Here is a 15,414-nt window from a genome sequence, read left to right on the forward strand (position 1 = left end):
GAGGTGGGGAGAGGCAGGGGCCAGGGCTCTGGCTCTTTTTCTCCCTCCTCGAGGCAAGCGTGTGCTCCTGCTGTAAATCTCTCAGGTAGTCCACCAGCAGATGAAAAACACCCACCTCTCCGCCTCTTCCAAGGGACGAGGGAACCGTGCTGCAGAGTTTCCGTCAGAATTTTTTTCCGCCGGTCAAAATCATCGTATGGCCCGTTTGGCCCCCCAGAGCGTTGCGTCCGCAGATCTACCCACCTTGGGACCCGTTATCGTTATCGTTATCATTATCATTATCTGCGTTTCCCTGTCGGCTTCGTGTGGCCGAACCGTCTATATGATAGAGAACTGTAGCGGATACGACCCGTATCATCTCCGTGTAGCTTCAGCCACAGTCTCTTTTAGACTGAATGCTATCCAATCGATAGTCAGGAATTAGGCAAAATGATTGCTTCGAAATCTTCAAAAGAATAAGAAATGCAGCCTTATGATTTTATCACAACGTTGGCCACTTCTATTTCAAACAAGGGGATTTTAGCAGCATTGTGCTTTCTGTGGTGAATATTGCAGCCAGGCTATTATCTGGCAGATCACTTGCTGCTTCCTCACTGCCCTTGCTTCCCTCTCTTTTTATCTGGAGTTGTTGAAATATCCCTGATATTGTGCACATTCGCCTGCTGTAAGGTATACTAGCCGCACTTTCTTCCTCATCTAACACAAAGTTTGATGGCTTTTCATAATGCCAGTGGCCTTTTAAAAGCTTGGCCCTTCAGATGAATGTAGCAGCTCTATAATGTTGCAATGCCTCTTCCTACACACAGAAAGCCATCATAGTGTACAACCAGCATGCAGACAGTGAAATGTACGAAATGATTACTACCCTTGCCCTTCTTGCTTACACCCTGACTCCATTACCTATTGATTTCCTCCCTTAGGAAATTATTCACAAGGTCAGAGAAACCTTTGAAGTCCTCAGCTGTCTCCACTGTTGCGTAGCCTCGATCTGCTTCCACTCACTCTACCCGCACTGTTTTCTTTCTTGTTACTCTATTCCTGCAGTCTTTCTCCTCCCACTGTCAATCATGCATGCCCATCACGACCAAGCCAACCGGTGCCGAGCAAGTTATTCTGTTCTCCGGGGAATTGGGGAGATGTAAGGGAGGCGTGCGGGGACGGCCAGAGAGGTGCATATTTGGGGAAGAGCAAATAAAACTATCTTCAACAGGAGCTATGCTGTCAGATTCAGCCTGACATGACTTTCAAAGCCACGGGGCAAGATGAAAACGTCAAAGAGAAGACAAACAGTAGTAGTCTGTTTTAACTCATCTTAATTCATCAAATGAGTTAAACCCAAAATATTCCATGATGCTACAGTCTGGCCTAGATTTGTTCTTCCTTTGAAAAGAAACATGTGCGCTTTTTTATTATTGTTCCTAGAGGAGAATGAAATACATATTTATAGAGAAAGTACAGTACAATGCTCTTAATTAAAAGAGAGGGAGAGGGTATATTTATCTTTGTCTTTTCGTGCCTTTGTTTGTGTGTCCCTCCATCTGTTCGTTGCAGTGAGATCCAGCCACGTTTTTCTGCTAGTGATAGTCTTACCTCAAAGAATCGAGCTCCACTGCTAACCTCATTCGTTTTCATTTGTGCTGCTCAGCTGAACACTGAAACTAAGTTTGGAAGCTACCCAACATTCTGTCTGCCTTTTCGTAAACAACTTCTACAAAGGCTCAGAGAAGAGAAGGAAAAGTTGGCACGAATGTAATGCAGTTCAAACCTAGAAACAGAGTGACGACAGAAGGGAAGACGATGGAATAAGGCAGTGTCAATAAATGCTGAAATGAATCAGCATTGCCTAAATAGGAAGTCCCACACCTAGAATCAAAACTGGAAACCTTCACAGGAGCATCAAAGGAAGCATAACAAGTTTGTTTCGTTCGCCCTCAACTTGCTCTTTCTAATTAATTTTCCTCTTCTTGCTCTGAAAACTGCTTTGCTCAGGCTATAAAGGGACACCCATCCCCAGAATACAGCGAAGCACATTAACTCTATCCCTGATTCTCTTCCACCCACAAATCTCCTCTCATGAGCTTGCCCTTCATGTGACTTTTTAGCTAATTTGGAACACAAACACTGGGTCAGATGAATCCTGGTGATGAGGATTTAGATGAGGGAGGGAGTGAATGAGGAATCTCAGAGCAATAACAGAGTTGTCCGTCTAGACAAGCCCGCCAACCAAATGGAAAAAGAGCTGTGAGGATGATCTGTCTATGCATAGAAGAAGAAATGTTTGCAAACACTACAAATCAAAGGGATATACAAATGAAATAGATAGTATCATAATAATTGTATTTATTTTATTTATAGCCAGATTCATTTTAATATACCCATCCACTGCAGTATGTTTATGTATATTGTCTTTTATGTGTTGCTACAGCCCTAAGCTGTGTCTGTTTTTCTCCCTAGAATGGAATGAATGTGATATACTGCTTAGCTTTTGGTGCTTTCGGGCCTCTGCTTTCCAGGTAAACAAAGGTTTCCTAGACTATAGATACAGGAATCTGGCGATATCACAGCTTCCTCCCGCGTTCTGCGATTACATTTCATCCGGAGACATTCCCTCCAAACCCTCGTGGTTGTTATGCCATGCCCTCCCTCCTCGCTACACATAATCGCCGCAGCTTGAAAGAGCTCATCAATCAGCCTACCACAAATATATTGTAGAGGGAAAAATGTGCGCCACTGGCATTTGAGACGGCACAATTCCAACCTATGAGCGGGCCAATTCAACCCTTTGTATTCAGTAGAGTGAAAAAACAGAAGACTGGTTGGTGGCTTGCTTTGGGTTGCCTATGGTGTGCCCACTCACTCCTCCACTCTGTGTGTTTCAGTGTTTTAATTGGTAGCTTTAACCTTTCCAAAAAGTGTGATAACAACAGTAGTGGCTCCAACACAAAGCCACATGTACAGGTTAAAGCTCTGGTATTATTCAAACTACTGGAGAAACAGAGATCTGATAGATGATACAGAATTAAAAAGAAAAGTGGCTCATTATTATAAACTGTAAATATAAATGGCTGTCGTGAAACATCTTTGGATTTTCTTTTTGGTGGCCATCAGGGTACACATTTAAACTTCACAGACTGAGCTAAAGCGCGGTGCTTTATTCTTTTATCTGATGTCTTTGTCTGCATCTACCTGCAATCTTGTTTTTCTCCTTCTGCAAAGAAAGATCAATGTGTTTGAGTTAAAACTGGGGGATAGTGCTAAACGGAGGACGCCAGGCATTGATGTTCTGCAGGCTCGTCACTCAGTCACAGTCGGGCCCGTCCGGGGAGATAAGACCCGTGGCCTGCTTAGGCTGATCAATGGCAGGATCCATAAAGACGCTCTCCCTCACGATTCACCCTCGTTTGTCCTTTTTGTCAACTTGTTTTCTTCTGCTGTCAGTACTTTGTGCGTAGGATCATACTCTGTAATTGTCATACTTAAGAGAACGGGAACATAATAATTAACGAACAAAAAGAAAGAACAATCAATTTGTCTCTACAACGAAACAGCTGTTTGTCTGTTGAAACTTGTACAGTTGTTAATTGTTGGATGGTTTGCCTTCTTAATTTTAGAACATGCAATTGGGCGTGCTATTATCATATAAAAACATTAAGAAAGCTTAGCTGTCCTTATAAGTATGCTCCTCCCCTTTCTCTGAGCACCACGGCCAAGGTTAATGCTTTCATAAAACATAGTGTAGTGCATTAAGAATTGCTACACCATTATCACATATAATAATCCGTTGTTTTTCATTCCACCCCCTCCCACAACCCTCCCTCTGTCCTCAGCTAAGGTCAAGTCAAAGTGCGCCCCTACATTCTTCGCCTGCGCTAACGGTGTCCACTGTATCATCGGGCGCTTCCGCTGTAACGGCTTCAGTGACTGTCCTGACGGGAGTGACGAGGAGAACTGCAGTAAGTCTCATACAACAACTTATTCAAATAAATGTAATCTGTCTCATCCCAATGCTACCAGAATCTGCTCCATGATGAACTCCCCCCCACTCATAATATGCATCTGTAGTTATACGACTATTGCTGGCTTGAGTACTACAGTACTAATACAAACTTTACATAAGTGCAGTTATTTCTTTAAAATCTGAGAAAAGCAATTTATGCACCACGTATTATAAATACCATAATAATGTTTTAGTCTTTTCTCTGGCTCTGATGGAGCTTTTTCAACTCTAAAGAAAAATAAAAATCGGATTATTATAGTGTTATAATAAGGGTGTTCACAATTTGGGTTTGGAGATTATACTAGTATAACAGAAATCCTGTATTATGAACAGGGGTGTGGAGTTTGAAAGATGTGTTAACCAGGCAGCAGTGATATGTCTAAAAAAGATGCGATCGGATTCATTATTTGAGATTAAGTACCAACTGTTTTTGGAATTTGGCCGACATGAAGTACCATAACAATGTGGAAGAGCAATTAAACAGCTGGAGTACCCCTTTTAATACGCTTTATCAATGAATTACGAGTAAACAACTGACTTAAACAAATATATGTTGTAAAGGGCAAAGACAGCCAACAAATAACAGTATGCAAATTAAGATCTCAGTTCATCTTTCACATTTTCTTTTCCTCTCTTCTTCCCCTTAGTTTAGAGAAACTAAACTGACACCCCAGTCTCAGTCTTTGAAAGTCTAACTATATTATATCTTTGTTTCCCAAGAGACACAACACAAACACAATCATGGACCTGTTGCCTTTTATACATTTGGTTATGGGGCAGGTGTGATCAGAGATTGTCACTACCATGTTACTTTTGCTTTACATTCATTTTCGTAATGCCAGCTCAGTATTACAGCATTGCTTTAGAAAACTTGAAGCAGTTTTCTTTATGTCCCTCCTCACAGTGGAGAATCGAGGACGTCGTTCTATTAAGAAAGCAATTTCTGTACTATTGCTGTCCCCCCCCCAGTCACTATCAAATTCTGCATTTTGAGCAGATTATAATAGTAGTGACATGAATAAATGCCGGATATAGCGATTCAATTACCTTTTAAAAATAGTTTCAATCGTTTTTATGTGTTGCCAGTGCTTGTAACTCCTGACTCATCTGTAGTTTTGCCTTTAGTTGAAATATGAGCAAAAGAAGATCCAGGTGTAGTCTGTATTATCCAGCATGCAGTTTGTCCCTACATGACCCAATCTCTGCTTTCCCAGTGGGGAACGTGCATCAAGCCGATCACTCACCATCGTCAGAGGCAGTGTTCCTTGCCTGCAGGGCACCACGCTCACAAATGTAATCTAAGCATTTAAATGGAGGTTTGCTCCACTCTCTCAGCACATACTGCATCACTACTGTGTCATTTTCTGGATCTTCACACAAGATAATTCTACCTCATTTTGCTGAAGCTAAACTCAAAACCAGAACATGTACCACAAAATAAGTAATAATGCTGGCAGTGATATTTTAATATTTCTTGTTTTCAGTTTGACTTTTATACCCAGATCAAATGCTTTACTGCTTTCCCTCTAAACATTTGTTATGATGAGTTGCCTCGCTTAAGATCCTGATTGAAATGAAATGCCCAATATTTTATCTTCAATTGAATTACCGTAATTTTCGGACTATAAGCCGCGCCTTTTTTCCCATTTTTCGACCCTGCGGCTTATATAACGGTGCGGCTAATCTATGGATTTTTACAGCTAACGGCCACTAGGGGACCTCCTAAATCTATGGATTTTACAGGTTACAGTCCACCACCTTTAACTCTATGGGCTCTATGGCCGGTCCGCGCCCCCCACCTTTAAGCGGCGGGCTCCAGCAGGAAAAGCTGGAGGCCGGAAAAGAGTGAGACAGGTAGCGCGCAAAAGTAAAAGTGGAACCGGGAGTGGCACGAGAGACAGAACGAGAGCAAGACAGACAGAAATTACGAGAGCGAGACAGTTTGTCCCCGTACCACTGGTTGAAAACCACTGCTGTAGATCACTGCCGGTACGTGCGCTGGGAGCGCACCGTTTAAGTTTGAAAGTTGAACAGTTTGTGTGTCTGAAACGCTATGTGATACAGTACAGTTTACACAGCACAGTACATCTTCTGTAGCTACTATTGCACTAAATGGTAACACTTGAATACGTTATGCAAACTGCAACTTGTTTGTTGAAATGTTAATAAATGGGAGCTTCCTCAAACAGCCATCTCTTTCCCGACAATCCCCTCTGTGCACGAACCCTTACATATGGTAATTAAACATTAAAACACCTGCGGCTTATAGTCCAGTGCGGCTTATATATGTACACATCATTCAATTTAGCTGCTGCGGCTTATATTCAGGTGCGCCTTATAGTCCGAAAATTACGGTAAATGAAAGTGTTGAAAATGGTAAACAAAACAAGATCTAAAAACTGCACCACTACAGACGTCACACAGTGGCTTGTGTTTCACAGGCAACTTGAAACCTCTCACTGTAACCCTGTCTGAACTAACACTTGAACCTGACCTCTGCCCTGCCTCCACCACAGCGGGCTCTGAGTGCTCGGGGACTCGCTTCAAGTGTCGGAATGGCCACTGTGTGGACCGCAGCTTCTTGTGCAATGGCCAGGACAACTGTCAGGACAACAGCGATGAGGAGCTCTGCCTAACTACAGCGGGTGTGTCACGATCTGCCTGTGTTGTGTTTTGTCTTGTCTTTTTCTGTCTTTGGTTTCATGTTTTATTTTGAAAAGTCTTCACCACCTGTCTTGCATGTCGCTTTCTGTCTGTTTTCCCTCCTACCTGATTGCCCGATTGTGTTCACCTGGTGCCCCTGTGTTTTCTCCTCCCTCCTCACCTGTGTCTTGTTTGTGTGATTAGTCTTGTGTGTATTTAAGTTCTGGTTTTTCTGTCTGTCATTGTTGGTTCATTGTTTGTCTTTGACTGTGTTCTCGGGTTAGTGTTCTGTTTGTTCCTTAAAGACCTTGAAATAAAGGTATTTTTTCTGTTTATTCTGCATGTTGGTCCTGCCTGCTTCACTCAACCCTAACAGGGTGAGTCATCAGTCAAATATATTAGATGAAAAAAACAAGGAAATAAAACATCTATTCTGGCTGTGGGAATCTGACACAGGGGCAGGGAGACGTTGAGGATGTTTAGCATGTTTGTCCCCATGTTTAGGAGCAGAGACTTGCCCCCTCATAATCCTTTAACTCACACATGTCAAACTGTTTTTACTGAGGGTTTGTTTGGATAACTGACACCCTTCACCAACAGTGTAATACGCAGAAAAAAAAGCAACAGGTGATAGAATACCAAGAAACTAAATGATTAACTTATACATTTAAAAGAGAAAGTATTATACAATTCATCTCTATATTCACTCATTTTATTTTCGTCCTTCAATCCCTAAACAAAAACACAATCAAGAACAATTTAGAGATGAGGCTAGTTGTTAACTTTTACGTTCATCAATCTGGATTTATTTCAATTAGGCCATAATTGTTGGAAATATTGGCAGGGAACTTTGCAGCATATTTCAGAACTTGTAGATACATAAAGTGGATAAATGATGGAGGATGATTTGGAAGATTGTGTCACTCAATTTGTCACATCATCTGATATTTCTCAGAACATCACTTACGAGAGGTTTTATGCAGCTGATTCATAAAGCCACTGACATATTCAACTTTATGCCAAAGAAGACATGCGCTGCTGTGTGCATTTCCTACGTTCTTAACAAACAAAAATAAGCAAAAGCACTTGTTGTAATACCTAATGATATTGTTGACATTGTAGTCACATCCCTGACATTGAGTATTATGATTTCTGGTTTAGAGTGTCTTATTCGCTGGCAGGTACCACTTTCATCTGGCATGCCATTCTTATTCCACTGGCAGCTCCGCTCCTCACAGACAGCTGCTGCCACGGTGGCACAGCAGTCGACTTCTGTCAACACTTCAGCTGAGCTTCCAGTGGCAATCCAACATGGATTCTGCCAGCAGTCCAACCCTGATGTTAAAATAATTCCTATGTATCCCCATCCTATGTCTAGGTGATGCTGTCATATTGATTTACTCAGTCAGAATAAAACAGAAAGTCCTTCAGTATCAGTAGCCAAAAAGACAGTTTTGTTATTACCAGACCTTATTTCCCGGAAAGAATAAAAACGCATTTTTTTCTGATAAAGAGGGAAAGAGCTATGCAGCAGTAAGACATTACACTTGAGAATATGAACACTGTAAATCATGTTGGCAATTTTAAACACCATTCATTCTCTAAAATAGAAATCACAGTTCATTTTTTTCCCGGCCGTGAAAAATGGCTCTGATCCGACACTATTGACGAACTGCAAAATGTGTAATCATGCAAGAGATCATTTTCTTGCTCGTTGTAATTTAGCAACCTGATGTATTACCTCACAGTTGACTAACTCATTTTTATCAATCAATTTTGTTTTAAACTCCCTAATTAGTGAAGCTGATTAAGCATTTATTTATTTATTTGCACTTGTATGTGTTTGCAAGATAGACTATCCATCATCACAAGCCTGTCGTTTCTCAAACTCCTGACTCAATGCAGAGCAACAGAATGCTGAAAAGACCTGGAGAGTGATGCAGAAATATTGATCTGTGTTCACTGCACTCCATGTTATTGTTGAAAAGTGAACAACTCTGGTGCACTCTTCACAACAAATACTGTTCGAACTGCTCACTGCAAAAAACCTAGTATGAACAAATGTTTTGCCCGGATTAAACAATTAGGAATCAAGGTCAGACATAACATTCAGTAATATAATTACTCAGAAGATACTGTATATGTTGTCAGAAGGTTTAAGTCTCGGTGAAGATCTAAGGGGTGCTTTGTGATCCATACCTTCCCAACTCCTGACTTCAATTATTAGACTCCATTCCCTACAGAAAGAAAGTGTTCTGCTAAGGTTGACTGAGAGGATCAGTCTGCCACCATCTCTAAAACATTTTCATCCATCTAATCTTTTTCTTATCGTATAAATGCTGAATGTTTTTTCAATTCAGCTACCACAGAAATGTACCAGTTCCAGAGTGTTGTTTTATTCCCAAAGACTCCTTGTCAGCACTGATTTAATAGTATTTTCTGTATGCATAGAGCACAAATGACCCAAATGTTTCCTGCTTATTTGACTTGTGTAGCGCTGCATAAAGAACAAGAGCTCCGAGTTGTTCTGACCTTCAGAACCCAGCAAGGAAGATCAGCTCAGTTATTATTTCCCTTTTAGTTTTTTCGTCTATTTATTTTTTATCATCAGCCACTGCGATTTGGAGGGAGTGAAGGCTTCACTGCTGTTTAACTCTATGCGTTTCTTTCCTGTGTTAACTCGCGCGCACACACACACACACACACACACACACACACACACACACACACACACACACACACACACACACCGTATACTCACCTTACATTCTGCGCTGACTTTGCCTCTCTATAATAAGCACAGACCTGCAGGTGACAGATAAGGCATACAATATCTGCTCTAAGCCACCTGAGCACAGCATCTCCTTCCTCACTTTCTCCCCTCTCACTCCTCCTCTGTTCAGCTCCTTCCTCTTTACCCATAATTATTTGCTTCAGTGTCTCCACATGCGTTTCCTTCATTTGAGTAGTCTAGTGAGAGATCAGCATGCAGCCTGTCAGCGGACACATCATCACGGCATATATACAGGAGCGTTTGGTTATCCTTCCTCAGAGGTGGCAGATAATGAGATCTATAGAAGCAGCACTATCCTCTTAGCTTTCTATGCCTCTGGTGTTTTTATTCCTCATCAGTGATTTCAAACTATTTGGCACAGTTAGACACAAACATCAGCTTAGAGCTGCTTTTACTGTTTATCTGTCATAGGCCTGTGCCCATTCCCAGCAGGCCCATGGGCTCCTCTAGCAGCCGCACTCATCCACCGGCTTACAGTGGTGGTCTGCGGAGGTCCCAGCGGCCCACTCAACCGCCTCCCAATGACTTTCGTGCCCCCGTTCGCCGGCCTTCTAGGCAGCCTCGTGCCTCAGAGCCTTACCGGCGCCCCCCAAGGGGCTCCGGAGGCCGGGGAGCTAGGCCCTGAAGTCCCGGTGCCGGACGCCGGCTGCTTTTCCCAGCAGCAGCTCAGCTACTGGGCTGCCTGTACTTCCGACCCTTGGGTGGTTCCACCCTAACCCGGAGTTACGAATTGCAGTTCCGACGCCGGCCCCTAGCCTTTGGCCGGTTCAAAATAACAGTCAGCGATCCGGCGAAGGCCTTAGCTCTGGCCAAAGAGTTGTCCGTCCTCTTGGCCAAGGGCGCATTCGAGCCAGTAGACCCTCTGCTTCAGTCCAGGGGGTTCTACTCGGCATACTTTCTTGTGAGCATGAATGTCGGCTGATTCCGTCCAGTCTTGGACCTCAGAGGAATCAACAGATTCCTGAAGGTGCTGCCCTTCCATATGCTAACCACGGCAGACACCCTTCGTGTTGTCGCACAGGGGGAGTGGTTCGCAACCGTGCACTTGAGGATGCAATTGCATCCCACCACCGGAAGTTTTTGAGGTTTGCTTTTCAGGGCCGACACTATCAGTTCCGGGTGCTTTCCTTTGGTCTCTCCCTCTCTCCAAGGGTGTTCACCAGCCTCTTATCTCACGTAGCAAGAGGGTGCCTTACATTCAGTTCCTCTGGCTCTTGGGCAGACTGACAGCGGCCTCAGCCATTGTGCCCTTAGGCCTGCTGTCGCTGCGCCCCATGCAGATGTGGCTGAACAGCCTTGACTTGGACACCAAGTGGCACAGGAGAGTCAGGGTGTCTCAGCAGTGCCTCCACTCTCTGTCCCGCTGGAGGGACAGAGCAGGACAGGGCAGGACTGTTCAGGGTCAGTGGTCTGCCCAGGAAGGTGCACGCTATATCAACGTGCCTTCTGAATAGTGGACGTTCTCACTCCACTTTGAAGGTTAATGTGGTTGCTATCTCTGCCCGACATGTTGGAGTCGACGGCGCCACGGTGGGGCACCACGGTGGGGCGCCACAGGATGGTGTCCCTCTTCCTGAGATGGGTTTACGGCAGCGTCCCCCTAGCACCCAGAGGGCTCCGGCTTGGGACCTGCCCCTAGTGCTGGATTCCCTATCATCTCCTCCTTTCGAGCCCCTGGCCCAGATGGGGCTTAAGTGGCTGTCCTTGATGGCAGCATTTCTGCTTTCCATAACCTCAGGGAAGCGAGTTGGAGAGCTACATGCCCTCTCCGTGAGCGATACATGCCTGAGGTTGAACTCCGATGGCTCGGGTGTTGCCCTCTGGCCGAATGTGGTGTTCCTGCCCAAGGTGCTTCCACTAGCCCACTCCAATCAGCCTATCCAGCTGGCACGCTTTAACATTCCACAGGAGAGCGGCACGCCTGAGTTGCTGTGCCCTGTGTGTGCCCTAAGGGCGTATATTGATGTTACGGCCTGTATACGGCAGTCAGAGCAGCTCTTTGTTTGCCATGGCGGCACTAGGAAGGGTCGTGCTCTCTCTAAGCAACGGCTGTCCCACTGGGTTGTTAATGCCGTCTCGCATGCCTATGAGGCCAGTGGCCACCCCCCGCCATCAGGGGTGAGATGCCACTCTACGAGGAGCATCTCAACATCTTGGGCTGCCCTGAGAGGGGTGCCGCTGGGGACCATCTGCGCCGCACATTCTCCAGGTTCTACCGGGTCAATGTCGCCACTCCCCACCCTTTGGGCGTTGTCCTCTTGCCAAGCTCCGTTGCTTCCAGCTAGTTAAGTAAGTGCTTCGATTCTTCATGACATTGTTGATATAAGTCATCCAGTGCTAAAGCACCGCCTGTCTGTAAAGGGAGTATCCTGTCACTCAGAATTCTTGTGTGCTCGCGAGAAGATTCTGGGAACAGATCCTCTAACGACACCGGCAGATATAGCCGGTGTCACAGGTGACTTTGTTGTTATTGGTACTCGAGCTGTGCGTGCGTGCAATGGACATATCCAGTGCTAAAGCACCGCCTCTGGCGGTCATCCGGGACTCATAAAAGTCTGAATCTGAATCTGATCTGAATCTGATAGAACGTAACTATCGTTAAGAGGAGCAATGAATAGCAATGGGCAGAAAGATGGAAGCAATCAACGAGAGACAGGTGATTTGGTAAAGAAAGACAAGGATTTTGAATGCGGGGTGGCGATAAGCCGGAGAAGATGAGGGCAGCATCCATCTCAAGTTGAGCCCCGAGGCCGAGCAGCGTTACTCTGGAAACAGAAATGACAAGAAAGCTAGTTTTGCAAAGCTGAGCTTCTCATTGCTCTCCCCGGTCTGCCGGTCCGCACATAGCAGGGGAAAGGGAAAGCAAAGATGGATGCATGTTCGCCCCTCCAATGAATTTTGTTGAAACACCGCCGTGGGGCTCACAGGACTTGGTCAGATGCTGGGGGAGAGCGCCACTCTGCATATCCAAGAAACACACCCGCACAGAGTCACTCAAAGAGAGTTACAGTACATCTGACAGTGATTGTTCTGCATATTTAATTGTCAAAAGAAGAACTCTGCAACCTCCACAAGAAACTTCCTGAAAGTCACGTCACTAACAAGTTTAAACACTCACAAGAGATGAGCTCAGAAGTTTATGCTTTTTTTTTTAAGTGACTAAGAATCCCCTTAGAGTTGTTTAAGGAAAGCAATTGATTTTAAATGCACACATCAGCGTCTCTCATTACGCATTCATTAAAACAAGTAGACAAAGGAGATCAGATAGGGTGGTGGCTGTGGAAGGATGTGATTCATTCATCTCCTCTATCTCAAAGGAGTTTCATCGTGGCATTTTCATCGAGTTTTTCTGAGAAAGTAAAGCTAGCAGAGTGAGGGGGAACGGTAGGAACAGAGAGCTAGAGGATGTTTTGAGGATGTCAAAAGCTTACAGAAGCTTTGTGCATTTTGTAAGATAAGGTATGCTTTGTGTGTTCACAGGGATAAAATGCATTTGTTTTGGTCGTGTATGTGCATTCTTTCTTTTAGTGGACAACACAAACACATTTCAAATGTTGTTGTGTTCCTCTACATAAAACAATGTAAGGCTTTGACATCATGCCGTTTCATGAGATGTTGTAGCTTTTAGCCCTCACATGAGGAAGATGTATGCTTTCCCTGCTGCATGTTTAATAGACTATTTAATTTGATGTAATATTTGGTCAAATAAAAACCCCTAAGGACTGCATACTTTGAAATCATCAAAACATTAATTAGTTATTCTTCACACAACAGGGGGCCGCATCAGTTCTGCAGACCACACTGGCTCAGATATGTTTATATTATTTTGTCGGCTAGATGAATCTATTTACAAGGGATTTTAATTACAATGCATTGTAAACTAAATTATTTATAGTCTGCCCGCTCAAGGATTTTGTTATATCACTCTTACAATGACGGAATCACACCCAAGGGTAGGCCTTTGTTTACACACTGCCCCAATGTTTACTGTATATTATGCAGATTCTTTAATGCCAAGACTCCTGTTGAGACAGGGAGAAAGTCTATCTGCAAAGTAAAGAATTCTAGTACACACTATCCTGCATGGTCCAGAAAGTAAAATTGCCAAAACACATTTTGTTCCATTCATTTTTGTATTTTTACCAGTGACCCTCTCAGTGTCATCATTAGCTATATACATGTCCCCAGAGAAGTGTCAGGCAGAGTGAGATGTTGGGCAGCAAGCTGACAATTAACATTAGTCTGCTACATGAGTTTATTGGCAGTCAACATCACCCTTGACACAGATTGGTTTGATGAAAAATAGGCCAAGCATTAAACACAAGCTAAGATCTTTAAAATGACAGTGTCAGTAACATTTCTTTTGGGAGAGGGGAACATGACTGTGTGTAATTAAACACTCCATGTTCTTTTTGATAAGCATGTCAGCGAGAATCAATTGTTTCACAGTGATTGTCAAGGGAATTTGGCACAATGTCTGTCCAGCAATAACATTATTATGAAGTTGTATTTCACCCACATATCCACTCACCCTCTATTCCAACCGACAGTAGAATAAACAGTTTTAACCTTCTGCTTTGTGAATGGAGCACTGCTCTCGGAAAAGTTAAATCCCTTATATCAAACTCTAGGGATGCTCCCCCTCCCGCAGAGAGTAATCTGCAGCTTTCTGTTTGTTATATCCTCCTAAGGCTGTGTAAGAACTACTCAATAGATCCACTAGCACTGCATCTACTGTTTTGCACACGCACTATGTATTCGACAACCTGTCCTCACAGCCCTGCCATTTACAGGGCCAATAAACTCCACTAATTCAGACGGGGCTGTATACAGTGACTGTCCGCTGACACCCAGCAGTAACTCCTGCCTCCCCATTAGCATCGCCAGTAAACTGGACATTGATGTATAGTGTCAGTGTGATATAGAAAGAATAAAGAATGTCAGGGTGATTAAAAGCCCCTCTGTATGTATTCACTTTTTGCATCCCTTTAGCTCACTAATAGCTTCTCCCACAGCTTTGTCCTACCCCAATGATTGCTGCCAGCCTTATAGATTAAAATGACAAGTTAATCCATGTGCAGTTTTTGTGGTGGAGACGTGTTTGACGCTGAGATGTTGGTCTGTTCATGCCCCTCGTCAGTAGCACTGGCAGAGAGAGAAGGGTGTGGGAGGGAGCGTGAAATGGCGCAGTAGGAGAATATAATGGCAGTAGACTGAGGTGTGGGAGTGGAATGTAATAGTGCCAGTTTATCAGAGCCAACGCGCACTTGACAGGTACACTTAGACGAGGTTGAACATGTCGTTGCCCATGTATTTGAACTCGGGACAGTTTTAGGAGTTTGCTTTTGTTAGCCCTAAAGCATGTTCACAAAGCAGAGTTGAGGGGTTCTTGGCTGAGAGAAAACAACAAGCACTAGGCAAGATGATGGTACTGTAGTTGCTTCTGGCAACGTTGAACTGAGCAGTGCAACTGACTATTTCAATTGTAAATTAAATGTTTGCATTACAGTAAGAGTGCATTTTAATTGGAAGGACTGGCAGTAGTATTAAGCATCTATATTCTGTTATCTATGGTTCTCATGAAATGAATTCAATAGGTTATATTCATCCCCCCCATCTGTTGTGTATTTTCCTTTTCATCTTTAATTTGTCATACCTTCCCTCCCTCCATTCCTCCCTGCCTCCCACTCACCAAGGCTAAGTGTCAGTCTTTTCAAAGCTCCGGTTGTTTAAGGGCCCCGTTGCCATTGGCTATGGCCACACATGGGGGTCACTCCCGGGACCAGAGTCTGTATGAATCATCCTCGTCCTTGATTCAGGACCAGTCAGCCGTTGCTGTCCGGGCTCCTGTAAATTAACAACCCTTCTCTCCTAGACCTTTCCTAGCTCAGTCACCATGGTGATGGTGGTCAAGTGACGACCTGCACCCACAGACTTGTGGAGGAATTTCACTCCGAACAAAAGCTCTACTGTTGCTGTT

General features: G+C 44.0%; 1 protein-coding gene across 2 annotated transcripts in view; it reads left to right on the top strand.

The window, feature by feature from the left end:
• ldlrad3 (low density lipoprotein receptor class A domain containing 3) overlaps positions 1 to 6,808 on the top strand; it is a 44,012-nt gene extending 37,204 nt beyond the window's left edge. For both annotated transcript variants that reach the window (XM_010792314.1, XM_010792315.1), the window contains 2 exons: positions 3,828 to 3,953; positions 6,514 to 6,808. In XM_010792314.1, coding sequence (XP_010790616.1) covers positions 3,828 to 3,953; positions 6,514 to 6,713 — 326 coding nt within the window. In that variant the 3' untranslated portion in view covers positions 6,714 to 6,808. The remainder of the gene's footprint in view (positions 1 to 3,827; positions 3,954 to 6,513) is intronic.
• Positions 6,809 to 15,414: the final 8,606 nt, after the last annotated feature.

The sequence above is a fragment of the Notothenia coriiceps genome, unplaced genomic scaffold (genome assembly GCF_000735185.1).
Source record: "Notothenia coriiceps isolate Sejong01 unplaced genomic scaffold, NC01 NC01_scaffold00036399, whole genome shotgun sequence".
Lineage (NCBI taxonomy): Eukaryota > Metazoa > Chordata > Actinopteri > Perciformes > Nototheniidae > Notothenia > Notothenia coriiceps.